The sequence below is a fragment of the Papio anubis genome, chromosome 12 (assembly GCF_008728515.1).
Source record: "Papio anubis isolate 15944 chromosome 12, Panubis1.0, whole genome shotgun sequence".
Lineage (NCBI taxonomy): Eukaryota > Metazoa > Chordata > Mammalia > Primates > Cercopithecidae > Papio > Papio anubis.
Window position 1 is genome coordinate 62,594,727 of NC_044987.1, and position 22,333 is coordinate 62,617,059.

The window sequence follows — 22,333 nt, forward strand, 5'->3', positions numbered from 1 at the left end:
GGATCCTAAGTGTAGCAGAAAGAAGTCCTCCAAGATCACCTGGCGAGTCAGAGCTGGAACTGGGACCCAGAATCCAGCCTCCTTAGTTTGAATCTCTCCTGGCACCTTGCTAAGTCTCAGTGTTCACGTGAAAGGTACAAAATCTAAGGAGATGCTCTCTGAAGCTGAGGTGCTGAAGCTTCCTCCTCTCTTCCTCCTCCTTGACTGACCAGAGTACAGGACCATAGCCAGTGAGGAGGCAGTTGTCCCAACCTGGATCCCTAGTGCTTCAGTCCACCTCCTATCTGGCTTCAGGGATTCTTTTTTTTGTAGGACGAACACTGGGCAGGTCAGACTGAGCAGAGGCTGGTGTTCCTGAGCCCTGAGGAGACATCCAGAAATAGATGGGGGAGTGTCGTGTTTCTGAGCAGCTGTGTGGGGGAGGTGCAAGGGGTGGGGATTGACAATATCAAAAAGAAACTTGTCCTCCCCTCTCCTGGTGGCCATGGTGGAGACCAGCAGCAGCTTCCCCACGCAGGACAAGGCCTAGGTAAGGAGCGCACCACTCTCCTCCGGGGTGTTGAGCAGGAAAAGTGGTGTTGAGGTGAAGTTTGGGAGATGAATGGTGGAATTTTAGGAGTCATGAGAACAAGTTTCCAGGAAACTTTGATGAAGTTTGGGATACTTAGGAAGGTTGGGGTCCATGGGAAGTTTGAGATTCCTGTGGGGAGATCTGGGTTCACATTCCCAGGAGGGTATGTTCAGCAAGGGCCTGGATGAGGAACTGATGAAAGAATGGCCCCAAGCGGGATGAGAGGGAGGACAGAACGGCAACTCCCTTGGGCTAGAAAAGGAGTTACTCAGCATCCCCAGCAATTTGGCCCATGCCCACCCCATCCCTCCGGCTCCCACTACATCTCCCCTGACACTGGTCACCAAGGCCAGCCACCCACCTGCTCTGCAGTGGTCTCCGCTGTTAGCTGAGCTGAGAAAGTTCCTCAGACTCTCAGCAAACATGCTGAGGCCTACCCAGTGCCTGGTCTTGGCATACATGCTCCCTGCCCTCAAGGAATTCACCGGCCAGGAGAGGAGCCAGGCACATATAAGGGCAGCACAGTGTGATAAGGACAGTGACAGAGGACAGCACAGGGTGATATGGGAGCCCAGAGGAGTCAGAGGGCTTCCTGGAGGAGGTGACCCCCCCGGGTTAAGCCTTGAAGAGTGGGTAGCCAGGAGAAGGGTGTCCCAAGGAGAGGGGACAATGTGTGCAGAACCACAGGGAGGGTAACCATGGAGTCCCACCTGTGACTTTGTTCTGCACTACAGAAGCCAAGCAGGAGTGGCAGGTGCGAGCTGCAGAGGGCGTAGAGGGCCAGGATAAGGATGTTGGCCTCTGTTTTGAGGGTATGGAGGGATGTTTTGTTTGTTTGTCTGTTTGTTTGCTTTTTTTTTCCGAGATGTGTTCTTATCTCTTCCCTCATAATTTTCGTCTCTGCATTTTTCCTCTATACTTTGAGATATTTCTTCCAGTCAGTTTTGGCACAGAGGGCTTTTAAGCACATAAGGAACATGACCAGTTTAGAAACATCGCCCTCCCTGGGCAGGCAGGTTAGTGGGGCTGACTGTGGAGGGGGAGATCAGTGAGGAGGCACGGGCAAGCCTGAGCCGGGGCAGGGAGTGCGGATGTTGAAGGGAAGGAGAATCTAGGATGGACCCCTATCTCACCCAGCGTTAGTTGGCAACTATGTGAATGTTTGACGAATGATTGACTGAATGGACACCCAGGGGACCATCACGGATGACTGGGTGAATAATGGGGATGGTTTATCACGTGAGACTTGCCATGGCAAATTAACAGGAGCCACCCTGAGCTAGATTAAGCCTAAAGAGGATTTTATCACAAGGATACCATGGTATCTCATGGAACCCAAGGACCAGATGCAAAGAGACTCTAGAAAGCCAAGGAGGAGTGCGGCTCCACCTGACCTCTGGCTTCAACCATCAAGCAGCTCGCCCTCTGCCTTTCAGCCTTCTCTTTTCCTTGCTCTGGGGATCTCATCTCTTCCCTGATTTCAATTGCCTGTGACTCTCATGTCTCGTTCATTGTCCATTCTGCTACCTCTTGGACATCTGCTTCGGGGAGTTCACATTTCCCAAAGTGAACTCACCATTTCCCCTCCAAACCTGATCATTAATTCAATACATTTTTATTGAGCATCTGCTTTGTAATGGGACTACAATAATGAGCAAAATGAGCTTTTCAAGTCTCCTCTGGTATAACATTGTGCCTACAGTAATAATAAGGCATTGTGAACTTAAACATGTGTGAAGAGGGTACATCTCACATTAAATGTTCTTGCTACATGAAAGCCAAAACCAAAACAAAAGTAAATAAAACTAAAAACAGGCCAGGCGCGGTGGCTCATGCCTGTAATCCCAGCACTTTGGGAGGCTGAGGTGGGTGGATCACCTGAGGTTGGGCGTTCAATACCAGCCTGACCAACATGGAGAAACCCCATTTCTACTAAAAATGTAAAATTAGCCAGGCGTGATGGCGCGCGCCCGTAATTGCAACTACTTGGGAGACTGAGACAGGAGAATCGCTTGAACCCGGAAGGCAAAGTTTGCAGTGAGCCGAGATCGCGCCATTGCACTCCAGCCCAGGCAACGAGAGCAAAACTGTCTCAAAAAACAAAACAAAACAAAAAACACAAGGCTGGGTGCGGTGGCTCACGCCTGTAATCCCAGCACTTTGAAAGGCCTAGGCGGATGGATCACCTGAGGTCAGGAGTTCGAGACCAGCCTGGCCTGGTCAATATGGCGAAATCCCTTCTCAACTAAATACAAAAATCAGCTGGGCGTGGTTGTGGGCACCTGTAGTACCAGCTACTCGGCAAGCTGAGGTGGGAGAATCGCTTGATTCTCAGGAGGCAGAGGTTGAAGTGAGATGAGATCGTGCCACTGCACTCCAGCCTGGGCAACAGAGTGAGACTCTGTCTCAAAATAAATAAATATATATATATAAATAAAAATAAAAATAAAATGAAAATAAAGGGATACACAGAAACTTGGAGGTGACGAACATGTTTATTCCCTTGATTGTGGTAATGGTAACATGAGTGTATACTTAGTTCCAAAATCACCAAATTGTATATATTAATTATGTGCAGTTTTTTGTATACCAATTATACTTCAATGAGGCTGAAACAAAAAAAGTAAAGTTTCACAGGGCTGTGTTGGAGCAGGACACTCTGCAGTCATGTAAGAATGGTGGAAGAAGATGTGCAATAAAAGAGGGGCTTCATTTTTTTTTTTAAAGTCTACTCCACTTCTCCTCTGTGTTTCTAGTTTAAAGAATGGAAACCTGGGTGTCATCCTTGATTTTTCCCTCTCTCACGTCCCCTATAGCCCATCAGACATCAAGTCTTGTAAATTCTATCTCCTAACTCTGTCTGTCCTCACTGCCATTCTCTTAGGTCCTCTGATTCCATGTCCTCAGTCTGCCTTCAAGCCTCTCCTCCCCCCAAGCCTCTGATCTATCTTGTTTACTGTAGAGCAGATGCAGACAGAAACTGAGTTGCAGAGACACAATGAGAGATACAGCTGGCCCAGTGGGCTTTTGCTGCATAACCATTTTGCCGTGTGCCACAAAATCTCAGTGGCAAACAAACATTTACTCCCAGGCTCATGGTCTTCGGGTTGACAGCAAGTGGCTTATCTAAACTGGACTTGGTTGGGCAGCTCTGCTCAGGCCACTGGTCTGGCTCAGCTGGGGTCTTCCTCGCTCTGGGCTGGGCTCAGGCCTGTTTCTCATGTGTTCATTCTGGGGGTCCAGACTAAAGAAGAATCTTCCGAAGAAAAGACTCTCAGTTTCCTTCCCCCAAAAGCAGACCCATAGACAAGTACATGGGTGCAGTGAACTTCTTTATAAAGTGATCCCAAGAAATACAAGTCAGGGAGTGGCAAAGTCAGATAGAGAAGAGAAAAGCAGCCAATTAAAAGCCTATTACCACTGTGATCAACTAGTCCCACTGGGGACCCTCTATGGGACAGGAAGTCTGACTTCCAGACCTCATAGGTTGAAGGCTGTCCTTGGGAACATTAAATCCCCTACACTTTTGGCCTGCCCTGTGCTTGCAAAAAAACAGGCTCCCAGGGTGATGAAGAACGCCTCAGACACAGAAAAATGTGAGCCCTAGAAGTGGGAGGCTGACAGCCTGCGTGAGAACTATCCACTGCACCTGCATGTGGACTCGAAGACGGTGTCCGGGAATATGGGCTGAGGAAACCACACAGTCAGGTACACTCTCTTTTACCCTGAATCCTTAGATCAACTGGCAGGAAGGCCTCTGATTGGCCTTCTTGGGTCATGTGTCCATCCATGAGCCAATCACAATGGTCAAGGCCTTAGGGCACCAGTCCTGGGGCATGTGTTCCTCTCTTGGGGTGCATAGAGTGAGAAAAAGCCTCACCTGAGCCCATGACTGGATTCTACACACAGGAAAGTGAGCAACTAGTAACAGCAGCTCTAGCCTCCTTGGTGAACTTCAAGAGACCACAGACAAGAACTCAAGTCTTTTTTTTTTTTTTGAGACGGAGTATCACTCTTGTCGCCCAGGCTGGAGAGCAATGGTGCCATCTCGGCTCACTGCGATCTCCGCCTCCCAAGTTCAAGAGATTCTCCGGCCTCAGCTTCCGCACAACACCATGCCCAACTAATTTTTTGCCTTTTTAGTAGAGACGGGGTTTCACTATGTTGGCCAGTCTGGTTTCAAACTCCTGACCTCAGGTGATCCACCCGCCTTGGCCTCCCAAAGTGCTGGGATTAGAGGGGTGAGCCACCGCACCCGCCCAGGGAAGTGGGTTTTCATAGCTCAACTGCAGCCTTAACCTCCTGGACTCAAGCAATCCTCCTACCTTCAGCCTGCCGAGTTGTTGGGACTACAGATATGCACCACCACACCCTGTAGCCTGGCGTATGTATGTATGTACGTATGTATGTATTTTAATTTTTGAGACGGAGTCTCACTCTGTCGCCCAGGCTAGAGTGCAATGGCGCGATCTTGGCTCACTGCAACCTTCGCCTCCTGGATTCAAGCTATTCTCCTGCCTCAGCCTCCCGAGTAGCTGGGATTACGGGCACCTGCCATTATGCCCAGTTAATTTTTGTATTTTTGTAGAGATGGGGTTTCACCACGTTGGCCAGGCTGGTCTTGAACTCCTGACCTCAGGTGATCCACCCGCCTCGGCCTCCCAAAGTTGACCGGACATATTTTTTTATTTTTAGTAGCGATGGTGTCTCACTATGTTGCCCAGGCTGGTTTCAAACTCCTGGGCTCAAGTAATCCTCCCACCTCAGTCTCCCAAAGTGCTGGGATTACAGGCTGGAGCCACCATGCCTGGCTATTGTTCATAATTTTATCCTTAGTACCTGACATGCTACAGATGCTAGACAAAAAAAAAAAAAAAAAAAAAATTGTTGGATAAATGAGTAAGCAGCTTTTGAGGGGGAGAAGATAATGAGCTCCATTTTGGACATGTGGAATTTGGTAAAAACTACTGCTAACTCCATTGCCCAGAGAAGCTCATACTTCACATTTAAATTGTGTATTGGCAATTACAGGTCTTAGATTTGAAGATTAATTATAGACACATAGAATCCCAGTGTCTTAGAGTCACTGAACTATCCAAACTTAGGTCTCCCCAGAGCCAGAGATGATAAAGCAGCGACGCTTAACCTAAATGAGATTGGGGGCAGAAGCATAACCACCCTGATATTTATGTAACATTTGTTTGAAGGCGCATATATTCATTTTCTAAAGGGAGGTTTCAGCTTTTATCAGATTCCAAAAGATAAAGGCCCATTGACTATATTACCATTTGTGTACAGAAAGAAAACAGAGGCTGGAAGCTTTGACTCATACCTGTAATCCCAGCATGCTGGGAGGCCAAGGTGGGTGGATTGCTTGAGCCCAGGAATTCGAGATCAGCCTGGGCAACATGGCAAAACCCATCTCTACAAAAAATATAAAAATAAGCCAGGCATCGTGTTGTGTGCCTGTAGTCCCAGCTACTCGGGAGGCTGAGGCAGGAGGATCGATTGAGCTCAGAAGGTCAAGGCTGAAGTGAGCTATGATCATGCCACTGTACTCCAGCCTGGGCAACAGAGCAAGACCCTGCCTCAAACAAACAAAAAAAGTAGATACCATTTTGCCTACCAGTTAAATGGAAATTAAAAAGAGATCATATTCAGCAATGGCAAAGATGTGGAATAAAGGGCACTCTCATCCATTGTTGGTGGGGTGGTAGTTTCTATCAAAATAAAAAGTATTCATATTCTTTAGATCTCATTTTACTTCTCAAAATCTTTCCTATAAAAACATGCACACAAGTAGACAAGGATTTATATACCTAAATATTCACTGTAGTATTATGTATAATATTTTAAAATTAGGAAAAAAATCTAAGTGTTCATAAGTATGAAATGGTTAATTATGGTTTATACCGTGAGATAAACCAAGCTGCCATTATGTGAGCAAGGGAGGTATGTATGTACTGACATGGAAGGAAGTTCATGATATTTTTTTCCTGAGGAAAAAAGGTAATAAAGTGTGTATGTGTAAGCATGTTTCCTTTTAGTTCTTAAAAAAATGACAATAGGGTCGGCGCGGTGGCTTATGCCTGTGATCCCAACACTTTGGGAGGCCGAGGTGGGCGGATCACCTGAGGTCAGGAGTTCGAGACCATCCTGGCCAGCATGGTGAAACCCTGTCTCTACTAAGAATACCAAAATTAGCTGGGCGTGGAGGCAGGCACCTGCAGTCCCAGCTACTCCAGAGGCTGAGGCAAAAGAATCACTTGGACTCAGGAGGTGGAGGTTGCAGTGAGCCAAGATCACGCCACTGCACTCCAGCCCGGGCAACAGAGTGAGACTTGGTCTCAGAAAAAAAAAAAAAAAGAAAAGAAAAAAGAAAAGAAAAGAAAAAAAAAGGAAACTGCCAGTTTCAATCCAGACCCAATGCCTGGACACCCTCTTCTTGGAGACACTTCAGGCACTCCACCTGTCCCCCAACAGGGAGGGTGTGGAATGCTTGTGGTTCATGCTGCTTGCTTTGGGGAAACCATTATCCTCTGTCTTCTCCTGCTTTTCTGATCCCCTCTTTCCCCAGCACCTGGGGTTTATATCTGTCCCTCCCTGGAAGCATGGAAGGCTCATTCCACAAGAGGACTGCAGGGAGTGGGGGCAACTGGTGGACCAAGCCCTGCTCTAAGTCTGTTCCTGGAGTCCTGCTAAGGCCCCACCAGCTGCACACTCCTGGATCTGCCCCCATCCCAACCCTATAACCCCTGTGAGGTGAAGCCCAGCTCTCTCACCGTGGCTGTCAAGTCCCTTCATGACTGGCCCATCTTCCCAACGTTCCTACCCTGCGAGCTCTGCCAGCCTAGAAGACATGTCTTTCCCTCTTTACATCCTCAGTTCCCACCTCCAATACATTTGCTTTTTCCATTCCTGCTGCACAATATCTCCCAGTCTCCACTTGCTGACATTTTAGTCTCTTGTTCATCCTGCAAGACCCTGTTCACGTCACTCCTCCAGGAAGTCATGCATGTTCCTTCCAGCAAGAAAGGTCCTCTCTCTTCTGAGCCTCCATGTCTGTCTTGTGACTCTCAGTGCCAAGCACTAGGAATGGCACAGACTAAGTGTCGATTCATGTTTATTAAACTATACAGATTAACACTGCAATTTTCCAGATGAGGAAACTGAGACTCAAAGAGAGACAGCAACTGGCCCAGGGTCACCAGCATGCAGATGCCTGCTATGATGTCTCTGCTTCTTGTGTCTGTGGGCCTCATGGAAGCACTTCAGGTACGGGCATCCCCCACTGTTCCCACCCCAGCAGGGAACTGAGCCATCAGCTTCTTCTGAACCCTGGAAGGAGAGAGGAAAGAATGCCTGACGCTTCCCTTGGGGATCACTCAGCCCAAGGGGACAGCCCCAGATGCTAGTCTTGGGGAAATTACAGCCAGAGGTTCCCAATCCCCTTCCCCACCAGGTGTGTTTGGGGCCCTTCCTGCCTTTCTCAGTGGAGGGGAGAGCTGGATGGCAGGGGACTCATTCTCTCAGGGGCCTATCCTCTCAGTCCCTGCTGCTCCTGCCCTCTCAGGCCCAGAGCCACCCCATCACACGACGAGACCTCTTCTCTCAAGAGATGCCGCTGGACATGGCCCTGGCTTCCTTTGATGACCAGTACGCTGGCTGTGCTGCTGCTATGACAGCTGCTCTTCCAGATCTCAACCACACGGAGTTCCAGGCCAACAAGGTGTATGCAGACGGCTGGACACTGGCAAGCAGCCAATGGCAGGAGCGCCAGGCCTGGGGGCCAGAGTGGAGTCTCAGCCCTACCCGTCCACCCCCGCCACCCCTGGGCTTCCGCGATGAGCATGGGGTGGCCCTCCTGGCCTACACAGCCAACAGCCCCCTGCACAAGGAGTTCAATGCAGCCGTGCGTGAGGCAGGTCGCTCCCGGGCCCACTACCTCCATCACTTCTCCTTCAAGACACTCCATTTCCTGCTGACCGAGGCCCTGCAGCTCCTGGGCAGGGGCCAGCGTCCACCCCGGTGCCACCAGGTGTTCCGAGGTGTGCATGGCCTGCACTTCCGGCCAGCAGGGCCCGGGGCCACTGTGAGGCTGGGGGGCTTTGCTTCCGCCTCCCTGAAGAATGTTGCGGCCCAGCAGTTTGGTGAGGACACCTTCTTTGGCATCTGGACCTGCCTCGGGGCCCCTATCAAGGGCTACTCCTTCTTCCCTGGAGAGGAAGAGGTGCTGATCCCCCCCTTTGAGACCTTCCAAGTGATCAATGCCAGCAGACCGGCCCAGGGCCCCGCCCGCATCTACCTCCAGGCCCTGGGCAAGCGCAGCACCTACAACTGCGAGTACATCAAAGGTAGGAGGGCAAGCGCCAGTCAGCACCTGTGCAGAAGGTGGGCCTTCCACATCCACCAGGGACTTCGGCAAACCCAAGCCCCTATCTCCTGTGTCCCAGGGATACATAAATACAACCAGTCATATCCACCAGCTCCCAACCCCTTCCATCTAAGGGGAGACATAACCTTTTGAGGGGTGCACTTACTGCCCTTGAAGGGATCTAAGCCATAGTTGGCCACTTGCCTGCTGGGTGGCTGGAAAGGTTTCCTGGCCAAGGGAGGGGTCTCTGACCATTTGGGCGGGCAAGCAGGCCTGGTCGGGCTTTTCTCCTGGTCAGAGGCTGGAAGGGAATTATTTTCCAGCCAGATTATTGATACCTAAATAGCTGTTGCCAGAAATGAGTAGGAGCCCCAACCTCAGTTTCTGAGAAGAGTGCATTTATGAGCTGGAAGAAGAATTCTGTGCTGGGTGGGGTGGTGGGTGCAGGGAGACAGCAGCTGGGTGCTGTGCCCCTAAGGTCACACTCAGGCTGTGGTCGGGAAGTGGTGGACGCTCCTCCTGTCCATGTCCCCAGCACAGGCCAGAAGAAGAACCACGGGAATGGGCCCAGGTTCTTAATTTCTGAAGGGCTAAGGACTTCACTTCCTATCTTGGACAACAACAGGAGCATGCATGAGTTGACATAAGGTGAGGAGGGCATGCAAAGAACACAAACCAGGCTGGGGCGAGGCATGGAAGAGGGAGAGGTGAGTGTGGCAGGGAGGCAAAGTTACAGGCCCAGGGAGCAGGAGTGCCCCAGAGTCGACCCTGGCTTTGATGGCCCACTCCCTTCTGGCCCTGCTTCTCATGGGTTGAGGCAAACCTAGTCAAGGAAGTTCCACCATGAAAGAGCAGAATAGGGGGAAATGTACCAACTTCTCCTAGAACAAGTCAGGAATGGACCACCAGGGCTCTGAGGTCCCTTTCCATCCTGAGAGCTCCTGAGCCTTTCATTCTTTACTGTTTCTTTTCTATAGACAAGAAGTGCAAGTCTGGGCCTTGCCATCTGGACAATTCAGGTAAGGGCTGCAGGCACCTATGGGACTCAGTTCATCCCTGACCCCATCACCTGGATCTTTTTTTTTTTTTTAAGACGGAGTTTTCACTCTTGTTGCCCAGGCTGGAGTGCAATGGCACGATCTCAGCTCACTGCAACCTCCGCTTCCCAGGTTCAAGCCATTCTCCTGCCTCAGCCTCTTGATTACAGCTGGGATTACAGGCGCATGCCACCACGCCTGGCTAATTTTTTGTATTTTTAGTAGAGACCACAGCCTGAGCTGGACCTTAGGGGCACAGCACCCAACTGCTGTCTCCCTGCCCACCATGTTGGCCAGGCTGGCCTCGAACTCCTGACCTCAGGGGATCCATCCACCTTGGCCTCCCAAAGTGCTGGGATTACAGACGTGAACCACCGTGCCCGGCCCACCTGGATCTTTTATAAGGAAACAACCTCATTAATAATAATAATTTAAAAAGTGCACTCACTGAAGTGGCACCTTGGGGGTTGCCAGCCTTAGCCAGGAGATGAGTGTGTGGGAGAGCAGATGGTTGGGGGAGCAGAGACACCTGCTCTCCAGCCTGGGTCTGCCTGTCCTTTGCAGGAAAAGGCCACTGATCAGGCCCCTGAGAGATTCAGGCTGCAGTGAAGTGAGGGATGGAAGGGCTGCTCCCCGCAACGTCCTCCTTTGGTCCTTCTCTGCCTCCCAGTGCAGAACCCACTGTCTCTGTTACTGCCCTCAGGGCTCCCTCAAACCCACCTTTGAAGGCCAGCTTTGGGTGCTGGAGGCCTGGGCTCTAGTCCAGGCTCTGCTCTTTCTCTATGACCAACCCATTCTTTCTCTGTGCCTCAGTTTCTCGGTGTGTATAATAAGCAAATTGGACCAGATGATCTCCAGCTGTGACTCTTCTCTTCCCTCAGACACTTGGTGTGCCAAGGCCTACCCAGGTCACCATGTCTCTAGGTGGGAATGGGCCATTTCCAGGGAAGAAACAGCAGCTCCTCCCCAAGCCTTTAGAACTCCTCTGTCCTTCAGAACTCTGTAAGTGGGCAGGAAGGACCCCCCAGCTTCCTCTGATCCACTCCAGGCACATCATGCCATTCATTCTCACCACGCCCCAATGGTACTGTCATCACCTCTGTTCTGCAGATGACAGTACCAAGGTACAAAGGCGCAAAGAGAAGCCAGGCGCGGTGGCTCACGCCTGTAATCCCAGCACTTTGGGAGGCCAAGATGGGCGGATCACCTGCGGTCAGGAGTTCGAGACCAGCCTGACCAACATGGAGAAACCCCGTCTCTACTAAAAATACAAAATTAGCTGGGCGTGGGGGTGCATGCCTGTAATCCTAGCTACTTGGGAGGCTGAGGCAGGAGAATCTCTTGAACCTAGGAGGCGGAGGTTGCTGTGAGCCAAGATTGTGCCATTGCACTCCAGCCTGGGCAACAAGAGTGAACCTCTGTCCCAAAACAAAACAAAACAAAAACATCAAAGGTGCAAAGAGGAGAAGCAAGCAGCCCTGTGCCACCCAGCTACTAAGAAGTGGAGTCCAGAGAGCCTGGCTCTAGAGCCAAACTCTGAACCACCACACCAGGATGGTTTCCATCCCTCCCCAGACATCATCCCATCCCATCCCATCCCATCCCGTCCCGTCCCGTCCCATCCCATCTTTATTGCACAGTAATCTATGGGAAGGAGGCGGAACAGGAGGCATTACCCATTTCATATGGTCAAGTGAGACCCAGAGACAAATTATTTGCTCAAGGTGACAGTGAGTTCATGGCAGAGCCAGGATCAGAAGCCAAGTTTCCAGCCTCCCAGGCATCTTTGAGTTTGGATGATATAATTCCAGTAACTGGAAAAGTTTAGGATTTCTCCTCCTAGTCCACCCCACACCTCTCCTACCAGGGTTTGGGCAAAGGAGCCAAGTTCAGCCACAGTAGATCCCACTCTGATCTTAAATCCACGTTACATCCCACTCTGAAGCACCTTATTTGTGGCAATAGAAAGCAGTTAAGTTAGACACAATGACCTCTGGAAGAGAAACTGGGACTCTAATTGGTCTCCTCGTCTCTGTCTACCTTCCTAAATTCTTTATTTAAAAAAAATTTTTTTTCACTCTGTCACCCAGGTTGGAGTGCAGTGGCACCACTACGGCTCACTGTAGCCTCAAACTCTTGGGCTCAAGTGATCCCCCCACCTCAGTCTCCCAAGTAGCTTGGACTACAGATATATGCCACCATGCCTGGCTACTTTTTGTATTTTTTGTAGAGAAGGGGTCTCCCTATGTTGCCCGGGTTGCCTAAAATTGTTTAAAGCAGTCAAATTTAGCAGTGGGGGCATTGTACATCAACTTTAGTGACACTAGTGTAAGTTCTGATAACACATTACCATTGGACCAGCGCCTCCCTAAACTTGATCTTTATCTCTGTTGCCTGTGGCAATTTTGTATATCAGTCTGTCCAGCTCACCCTGCCAATCTCTCCACCTTGAATCTGTGTGTCCCCACTTTGCTCCTGTGCTCCTAAATACCTCTTTTTCTCTCTCTCTCTCCCAAAACCTCTCTGCCTGTTTTCTCTGCAGCCATGGGTCAGAGCCCCCTCTCTGCAGTTTCGTCTCTGCTGCTGCTGCTCTGGTTCCTCGCAGTGAGGGCCTTTCCAGACAGTCCAGGCCTCCTTTGATGCATGAGACACGGGACAGCCTCACCTGCTGCCTCTGCCCATCCTGAGGATGTTGGCAATGTGTGCTTTCAGTGTAACCAAGATTCCTGGCAACTCCATCTGCAGGGAACTCTGGGACCTTCTCTGGTAGCTGCCAGACCTGCTGGTGGAGAAACAGGAGACAATTTGGGGACTGAACCTTACCCAGGGCTCTAGGAGTGAGACTCTGAATAAAGGGTTGGGCCGGCGGTGTGGGGAGTACTTCAAGACAGGCAGCAACTCACTTGGAGATAGAAAGACTTCAGTTGATTTGGGGGGTGACTGGAGAGGAAAGCACTTTGCAGTGATACCTGTTGGTGTTACTCAGATGCCTCACATGTCCATCTGGAAAGCTCTTGTTCACTCCTCCAGGAAGCCTTCTGTGACCTCTCCCACCCAGCTGGGGTAGTGACCCTGCCTCTGTGCTTCCACAGAGCCCTGAATGCTTCTGTATACCACATGTCCATGTCTGTCTGCCATGTCAAACTGTGAGCTTCCTGAGGGAAGGGACTGGGTCAGAGGCACAGAGGTAGTGCCAGGAAATGTGTGAAACTCAGAAAGGAACAAATACCTGTGAATGGCTGGTCCCTGCACTGCCCCTGCCTTGGACACTGTCAAGCTCTCAGTGTCCGAGTGTGAGAATGGGGTGGACGGTGCCTAACTCCAGTACACAGAGAGAAGGAGAGATGGAAGAGAGAGCTCTAGTCCTCCATCAGCACCTCAGCCAAATCCCATTCTTTTGTCAGCACAGATGTAACTTCTGCTCTAATCCATGAGTCCTGAGGCTCCTCTCATCATGGCTCACTGTAGCCTCAAACTCCTGGGCTCAAGAGATCCTCCCACCTCAGCCTCCCAAGTAGCTGGGACTACAGATACGTGCCACCACACCTGACTAACTTTTGTGTTTTTTGTAGCGATAGGGTCTCCCTAGGTTGCCTAAGTTCTTTTTTTTTTTTTTTAAGCTCATCATATTTAGCAGTGGGGGGTTATATACCAACTTTAGTGACAGTGACATTAATAAGTTCTGATAATCCACCACCATGGACACCAGCGATACATGGACAGCTGGGAAAGCGTTATTTCTGGATGTGTCTGTGAGGGTTTTCAGCAGGAGACTGGCGTGTGAGTTGATGGACTAAGTGGCAAGTTCCACTCTCAATGTGGGAGGGCATGGAGAAGACAAAAAAGTAGGAGAAAGGCAAATTCATGCTCTTTCCTGGAGCTGGGACATCCTTCTCTTACCATTGGACATTAGAACTTCAGGTTCTCAGGCTTTGAACTTGGACTTGGACTTGCACCAGTGGCCATGAGACAGACCTGAAGTACAGACAGACCTGGACCCCCAGCTTCCACTACCACAGACCTCAAGGGTAATACAGGGCATCGAGGAGGTGCTAGGTACATGCTTACTTTATTGAGTCGGGGATTTGGGGCCAAATGTCTGTAGGGCCTCCTGCTCTGGAAACTCAACTGAGAATCCCCAATCCTTTTCCCTGAGCCCCTCGGCAGGGAAAGGTAAGAGCCAAGGCCCTGCAAAGAAGCCACCTAGGAAGGAAGACAGGAAACGGAGCAGTTCAGTTCAGTTTCTCATAATAACCCGCACGCTCTCCACTGAGAGCTCTAGTACCCAGCACAAACAATTCTGTCCCTCCAAGACTGTACTCTGTGACCTTGGCCTTTGTAGAGTTCTTCTTTTTTTTTGGAATTAAGGGAGTGGCAGGCTCTGGATTTCCGTTAGTTAGGGTGTGTAGACAATGAGTGCTCCCTTGTGGATTGTGAAGTCAAGTGTCCCAGGGTCTTAGGAGCAGTGGGGAGAGACTGGCTGGCTTAAAGACCAGCAACCACTTGGCCATGGCTGTCCTTTTCTGGAGGAGCTGTGGCTGCAGCAGATCCCTGTGACTTAGTCCTACCCTTCACAGGGCCTGCACCAGCACCAGGAGGCTCATGACCAGGGCCATGGAGAAGAAGATGCCCAGGAAGAAGCGGTCCATCACACGGGCCAGGCGCTTCCAGTCCTCATGGCAGCGCTGTGCAGCTCGGTGGCTGCGGAAGGTATTGGCAATGGTGGCTACATGGTGCAGTAGGGCTTCCTGGTGGCACAGACATCGTGGCTCGTGGCAAGGGCCCGCTGGGGGGCCAGCCCCTCCTTCGGGAGACTGGGGGCTAGGGGATAACTCAGGTGACCTGGACTGCCCACAGGGCTCCCCTCTTTCCTGCACGCACAGGCTCTGTGCCAGGTGTCCCAGCAGGAGGGCCCTAGCCCAGGCTGGCACTGGGCGGGCACTGGGACCACAGTAATGCAGGTTCATGATAAGGATAGTGAGTGCTGTTGAGAATGTGACCATGGTCATAGTGGCCATGTAGTACTTCCCTGCAAGAGAGAGAGAAAGCCAATTGGGACTCAAAACAAAAAGCCTGTGGATCCTGAGCTTCCCAGTCACCTCTACACAAATGGAAATAAGCCCACCATGAGGCTCTCCAGACCCTCCAAGCCCCATGGATGGAAGCAGGAAGGAGGTAAGGGCCAAGTTCTCCCCATCCTTCATTCCTACACGTGGGTCATCAGAAGCTACTGCTCCCTAATTGCTCCCCTCACTGCTGGAAGCTGCACTCATACACAATCCAGGACAGTCCCACTCTCAAATAACGATGGGCATGAGCTGGGGCAAGATACGAATCTTTTTTGTACAAATGGGATAACCAGAGGACCTACTTCCTAGGTTTGTGGTGATGTTTACCTGAGTTAATAAAGGTCAAGTGCTTAGGGGAGTGCCTGGCACACAGTGAGCAGTCGATGGATTTTGCCTATTACTAGGATCTGGGGATACTGATGTTCCACCATCAAGACCCAGTCGTGAGGGGTGTTCTCCCTGGAAGGAGCTAATCCTTTCCCCTCAAAATTAGGGGACGTTCCCAGGACGCCCCCGCCTCATTCTCTGAAGCGGGCCGTTCGGCAGACCCAGGCCCTGTCGCGGCCCCGCCCTGGGGGGCCCCGGCGCATCGTCAGGTTCCCCCGCACCTCCGCTGCTCACCGATGAGCGGCACGCTCTCGGCCGGCGGCATGCTCTCGGCCAGCAGCAGCTGGAAGACGGTGAGCGCCAGCAGCACCGTGACGCCCAACGACACCTTCTCGCCCGAGTCGGCGGGCAGGTGGAAGGCGAGCGGCGCAAGCAGCGAGATGAGCACGCAGGGCAGCAGCAGGTTGCACACGTAGGCGGCGGCGCGGCGGTGCAGCAGCAGCGTGAAGGTGACGTCGGGGTAGGGCTCTGAGCAGCAGCCGTAGGTGAGCACGCGCCGCTGCGCCGGCATACCCAGCACGCGCCACTCCACGTTCTCCACGAAGTCCGCCAGGCTGGCGGCAGCGCCGCGCGGCCGCACATCCAGTTGGTGCCCGCCGTGAGTCCAGGAGCCAAACGTCAGGCCGCAGCGCTGGGCGTCGAACGGGAAGGCCGCCACGTCCACGGGGCACGAGCTGCGCGTGATGGCCGGTGCGTCCCAGCGCACGGTGCCATCGTGGCGTAGGACCACGTTGGTGCTGGCCGAGCCTGGCCGCTGCGCGTCCGCTCTGCGGGCAGGCGGGGCGGGGCTTAGCTCACCCAGGCTGTCCAGCCCGAGAAGCAGCCCTGGAGGCCAGGAGCCCAGGGCAGACCCCCAGGGTCTGAAAGAAACCAAAACTTCTCCCCAGAATATTGAGGCTCATTAAGTTCGAGACACGACGCAGGGGAGCACCTGGCCCCAGCAGCTGCTGGCCTGATGGCAAGACACCAGCCCTTCCTTGCTGGAGACAGCACTTGCTTTTCCAAAGGGCACCAGTAGGTGCCACAGGAATCTGGGAACAGAATTTACCCTCTTCCCACGTTTTCCCGCCTTTTAAAGGCTGGAACTGCTCTCCTTTGTCTTGCCACTATTTACAACTTACTGGATCTTTCTTCAATTTCTATTTAAGCAAGGCCTCTAAGCCACTGCCTTCAGAGAGAAATACTTTTGAACTAAGGCCTCTCCCGTGATGGGTACAGCAGGTTAATAAACTTCTGCTTGTGGCCGGGCACGGTGGCTTACGCCTGTAATCCCAGCACTTTGGGAGGCCGAGGCGGGTGGATCACGAGGTCAGGAGATCGAGACCAACCTGGCTAACACGGTGAAACCCCGTCTCTACTGAAAATACAAAAAAATTAGCCAGGCGTGGTGGTGGGCGCCTGTAGTCCCAGTTACTTGGGGGGCTAAGGCAGGAGAATGGCGTGAACCCGGAAGGCGGAGCTTATAGTGAGCGGAGATGGCACCACTGCACTCCAGCCTGGGAGACTGCGTCTCAAATAAATAAATAAATAAATAAATAAATAAATAAATAAACTTCTGCTTGTTTTTCTTTCATTAATTTGACTCTCGTTTTCAGAACAAAGCAACACAGAGGGTGGAGTGCACCTAGAGAGACCTGCTGCTTGGAAGGGGTGGCGCCTGAAGGGCCCAGAAGGGACACAGAGGTAGCCAGAGGACGTATAAACAGGCCTCTGCAGAACCCAGAGGCAACTCCGGGACACACAATGACTTCCCTTGGGGGACATCTGCAAAACTTATAGAGGGGCCCCAGAGAAAATATGCAGAGGGGCCCCAGAGAAAATAAAGCAGTGTTCCAGATGTCCTGGAGGAAAGAGAACCTTAGACAGGCTCTTGGGGGAGCTCTGAGAGACTTAGGGCTAAAAATGTGCCCTAGAGAGGCCCTTGTGATCCAGGCATCTGCCCTGGACCACACAGTAGGTTCCCAGGAGACGTTCAGCCTGGGCTGGCCTGGGATAGCCTAAAGTGGGGGTGCCATGGAGGGGCTGTGAATGCCTGGCAGCTTAGAAGGGTCCTGGGGAAAAGTTTCCAGGGCAGCATGGCAACCGGGTTGTGTGGTAGGGAGAGGGGATCAGTGCACACCCATGGCTAAGGGCAAGTCTAGAGAGGGGTAGGAGAGGGGAAGAGCCCAGATAGGCAGTACTTGTTATAGAGTACGATGTCTGGCCGCCACACAAGACTGCTGGGGATGCGGATGGCATCCAGGCCGCCATAGGCATTGGGGTCCCATTGTAGGTAGGCATCTGTCCACTCCTGCCGTATCCACAGATACAGGGTCAGCACCTGGTTCCGTTCATCCTAGTGGGGGCAGGGGATGGCAGAGATGTGGACATGTATATGCATATCCTGCCCCGTCTGTGCACACTCCCCTGCAGGGCTCTGGTCAGCACCCACAAACCTGACTTGTCCATACTGTCCAGTTCCCACCCAGACCTGACCTTGCCATGTGACCTTAGTGGGCTCTTCTCTTTTCTGGGCCCATTTCCTCAGCAGTTATATGAGGTGAGAATCCCCGCTTAGCAGGGATTCAATAAGTTCAGGAGTGCAAAATGTTGGGCACAAGGTAGGCACCCAACAGTCAGTATCCAACAGTTGGTAACTGCTATCTTTGTTAATATTAACATTTACAGAGCCGGGCGCGGTGGCTCAAGCCTGTAATCCCAGCACTTTGGGAGGCTGAGACGGGCGGATCACGAGGTCAGGAGATCGAGACCATCCTGGCTAACACAGTGAAACCCCGTCTCTACTAAAAATACAAAAAATTAGCCGGGCGTGGTGGCGGCGCCTGTAGTCCCAGCTACTCGGGAGGCTGAGGCAGGAGAATGGCGTAAACCCGGGAGGCGGAGCTTGGAGGGCCCCGAGACCGCCCCACCGCCCCCCCCCCGGGGGCAAAGGGGGACCCCCCCCCAAAAAAAAAAAAAAAAAAAAAACATTTACAGAAAAGGAATTTCTGTGGAGAGAAATCCCAGTCTCTCACCCCTTCATTTCTTGACACTGTGACAGGTAAGACTCCACAGCTGTACCACTACCACAACGCACCATGTCGATGATCTGGGACAGTGTCACCTCCAGGGTCACATTCAGAGTCTGGTCTGTGTCTGCCACAGGTCTCAGGGCACTTGTGTAGTTGGCGAAGAGGTCACGGAACAGCTTGAGAGCCAGCCGGCCCTCAGCTCCCAGGCACTCTGGAGGGTCAGTAAGGAGGGTTGTCCATCCTAGGCCCTAGTCTCAGGGCCTTTGCTCACACCCTCCACTCCCAGGGCTGAGGCCCTGTTCTTATGAGTGTCCTCCTGTGTCTGCCCTTTCTTGCTCTAGCTGTGGCTCTAGTTTCTCCCTGGCTTGCCTGCAGGGACACACAAGATAAAGGCCATGGAGTGAATTGTTACTATCTTTTGGCACTAGGCTGACAAATTTCTCCTCCACCCCTCCCTTTTCAAGGACCTGGAGTCTGCCTGCCTCTCCACAAATGCTAGAGGGATCCAAACAAGCCACAAGAGTCCAGACTTTCACCTAGGGATTCTGAACCCCACTGCTCTGCCCCCTCCTGTCTCTCTCAAACCTGTTTCCACTTCTCCATCTCAAGCTGGTTTCTTCAAAACTTCTGATGCGATGGAACATTCCTTCCTTCTGAAAACACACTCTTCCCCAGGCTTTCCTGACACACATTTTCCTCAATCCCTGACCTAAATATTGTTCCCATGAATACTGTCCTTGGCTCCCTTCTTTTTCTTCATCCCAGATTTTTCTCCTGAGCTCCAGACCCAAATAGAGTACAGTCCACTGCTGAGTTTCCCACAGGCACTTTCAACTGAACTCGCTTCCTCCCTCCATGCTCTGAAACCTACTTCCTATCCCATGTTTCCTATCTCAGCAAATAGCATGCCCTCAGCTGCAATAGTGACCTCAGCTGGAAATCTGGGAATTATCCCTCCCTTCTCCCTCTCCTGCCTCCTCCTCTTGGAATCCAGTTAATCTCCAGATCCTGTCAGATCATTCAAATCCTCCAGATTTCGTTAAACATGATCTTGAGTCTGCCCTCTCCCCTCCAGGCCAGGCCCTTCCCTTCACTGTCACCCCCTCCCCTGAGGCTCACCTCCTACCCCTCCCATGCCCATAGACCATGCTTTTAAGCATGTACATCTGACCAGGCTAGTATGCTGCTGAAACCTTTCAGTGCTGCCCCCATCGTCTGCAGGAGAAAGACCTGGCCTGGCCGGCAGGCCCTTCAGCATCTGGCCCCTCTGATTTTCCCAACCCTGTCTCTGGAAGCTCCCCACTCATTGTTCCCACCTTAGCCAGGCAAGTCTCCTCTCACCCACTTCAGCACCCCTCTTCTCCACACTCCCCGAATACAGAGCTTGTTCTCAAAACAGGTACTGAGGAGAAACACAAGAGAGACTACATGGAAAGGGATTTTGGGAGAACAGGAATAGCAGCACCACGAGCTTCATACCTGCAGGGAGTAGAAACAGAAGCAGAAGGCCCAGGCTGAGGTGGTGGCTCCGGAGCCCCATGGTCCTGGCACTGCAAGAGGTGGGGCAGGTCTCTGGGTGTGACGCCTCCTGGCCAGACCTAGGGCAAAATTAGGCCCAGCTGGCAAGGATGGTATGGACAGTACCTAGAAGTCAGAAGTAAGACTGAGATCTCTGGCGGGTCCAACCACCCTCCAGCGGGCCCTGCAGCCCCTCCAGTCTTCTGACCCTCCAATTTGTGCCTGCCCCTGGAGTTTAGTACTTGGTCTTTCTTCTTCTCTGCTGGTCCTTGCCTCTTCTGGCCTCTCCCTCTGCCTCTGCCCTTTCCTATGCTCCCCACCCGCTTTGCCTTTCACTCTGTCTCTGTTTCCTTCTCTTTCCCTCTGTAATAACTTTCTTGGTCTCTCTGCCTCCCTGACTCTGATCGCCCCCTGCCTGCCTCTTTCCACTCTCTCTCCCTTTCTCCTACTTCTGTTTCATCCCTCATTCCTTTCTTCCTTCTTCTATTCCCCACACCTGGACTCTAGATGGGCCTGCTGCTCTCTCAGCAGAACAGGGACCAGGGACTCCCTTGATCAGCCCAGAGTCATCTGAGGCACAGGACAGCAGCCCTTCCCTCTTTGCCCTTTCATTAGCTTAATTATTCCTGTGCATTACACAGGTGTTAAGACACCTGTCCCCATGACAACAGAGCAAAGGAAACTGATACCTCAGGCCTCTGGGGCTTGAATTATTCAAACTCTGTAAAGCAGCACACAGACTCAGCGCAGGCCCATCCTCGGGGGTTGGAGAGTACAGGTATGCTGGGTCAGTGTATGTGGAAGACCAGGGTTTAAGAGTGTGAGGTGCCAGGGTCAGTGGATGGATAACTGTCCTCTCATCTTAGCCACCATTGCCTGAATTCTGGAGGTGGAGGTTCCCCTTAGACTTGCAGCTCTCCTTGCAGTGTGGGACTAGACACTCCAGGCTAGGCACTTTGGGTCAAGCAAGCCCTTCCCTCCTGGTGAGAGTGGTGCTGAGCCTCAGGCCACTCCAGATGACCCAATGGACGTGGGTCCTCTCCTCAGACTCCCTGCAGTCATTCCCATCTGAGCCTGTTTTTTCTCCTTGCCCAAACTCTGTGGGTAGTGTGGGAGAGCAGGGCAAGCATAGGCTTCAGAGTCACTTTCGGCTCTGTCTTTTTTTTTTTTTTTGAGGCAGAGTCTGGCTCTCTTGCCCAGGCTGGAGTGCAGTGGCCGGATCTCAGCTCACTGCAAGCTCCGCCTCCTGGGTTCACGCCATTCTCCTGCCTCAGCCTCCCAAGTAGCTGGGACTACAGGCGCCCGCCACCTCGCCCAGCTAGTTTTTTGTATTTTTTAGTAGAGACGGGGTTTCACTGTGTTAGCCAGGATGGTCTCGATCTCCTGACCTCGTGATCCGCCCGTCTCGGCCTCCCAAAGTGCTGGGATTACAGGCTTGAGCCACCGCGCCCGGCTTCGGCCCTGTCTTATGAGCGCTCTCACCTGGGTAAGATATTGAAACCCTCTGGGTTTCTGTTTTCTCAATCTGGTAATTGGATTAACAGTACTCATCTTGAAAATTGCAAGGATTAAATGAGATAACCTGATAATGCAAGGCACTGTCTAGCACGGTGCCTAAGGTACAGCAGGCCATCAACAATATTTACACTGTGGTCCTAGTGAGGTAGCCAGGCTATCCTCAGGAACACACATTTAGAGTCACAGGTATTTATCATGCACAGAGTTGTGATTATTTTTGTTCAAGGTGACCAGTTGCCTGACCAACAGCAGCACATACTTCCCTGGCAATCACATCCATAGCCATGACTTTGGGCATCATGGATATGCCAGTGATTCCCTGCTCTTTCTCCATCCCAGTCCCCTCTCCTAGGTACTCTGCTTAACTCCAACATCCCCCTCTGGATGTCACACAGCATTTCACATCATTTCACATTGAAGCTTCAGAAATCCAGCCTTCACTTACTCAAGCTAGTAGAGGGGAACTGTCCTTAACTTGTTAAAGAACAACTACCAAAAAAACCCTACAGCTAGGGTATACTTAATGGTGAGAAACTAGAAGTTTTCTCCCTAAGATTAGAATAAGGTAAAGATGTCCCCCTCTCGCCACTCCTATTCAACATCATATTGAAGCCCTAGCTAGTCCAATAAGACAAGACAAGGAAATAAAAGGTTGGGAAGGAAGAAATAAAACTATCTTTTTCACTATGTTGGCCAGGCTGGTCTCAAACTCCTGACCTCATGATCTTCCTGCCTTGGCCTCCCAAAGTGCTGGGATTACAGGCATGAGCCACTGCACCCAGTCTCAATGCAATCTTAATCAAAATCACAGCAAATTATTTTGTGGTTATCAACAAACTAATTCTAAA

The 22,333-nt window shown here is 51.7% G+C and overlaps 2 protein-coding genes across 7 annotated transcripts; one reads left to right on the top strand and one right to left on the bottom strand.

Moving 5' to 3' along the window:
- Positions 1-439: 439 nt before the first annotated feature.
- Positions 440-15,427, top strand: ART1 (ADP-ribosyltransferase 1). 5 transcript variants are annotated; one of them, XM_017948713.3, is made up of 6 exons: positions 440-529; positions 4,128-4,279; positions 7,711-7,846; positions 8,145-8,925; positions 9,923-9,964; positions 12,525-15,427. In XM_017948713.3, exons 3-6 carry the CDS (start codon positions 7,784-7,786, stop codon positions 12,620-12,622), a joined length of 984 nt encoding a protein of 327 aa, XP_017804202.1. In that variant the 5' UTR covers positions 440-529; positions 4,128-4,279; positions 7,711-7,783; the 3' UTR covers positions 12,623-15,427. The 5 variants fall into 5 exon arrangements, with proteins under 5 accessions (XP_017804202.1, XP_017804201.1, XP_003910399.1 ...); XM_017948712.3 differs by having other exon boundaries at positions 7,732-7,846; XM_003910350.5 differs by lacking the exon at positions 4,128-4,279 and having other exon boundaries at positions 442-529; positions 7,732-7,846.
- On the bottom strand, positions 13,734-21,194 carry CHRNA10 (cholinergic receptor nicotinic alpha 10 subunit). 2 transcript variants are annotated; one of them, XM_017948715.3, is made up of 5 exons: positions 19,929-21,193; positions 18,515-18,660; positions 17,619-17,773; positions 15,673-16,205; positions 13,734-15,011 (listed from the first exon to the last, which is right to left on the bottom strand). In XM_017948715.3, the coding sequence occupies exons 1-5, from the start codon at positions 19,987-19,989 to the stop codon at positions 14,554-14,556; spliced, it is 1,353 nt and encodes a 450-aa protein (XP_017804204.1). In that variant the 5' UTR covers positions 19,990-21,193; the 3' UTR covers positions 13,734-14,553. The 2 variants fall into 2 exon arrangements, 1 of the variants encoding a protein (XP_017804204.1); XR_002517110.2 differs by lacking the exons at positions 13,734-15,011; positions 15,673-16,205 and having other exon boundaries at positions 17,016-17,773; positions 18,515-18,818; positions 19,929-21,194.
- Positions 21,195-22,333: the final 1,139 nt, after the last annotated feature.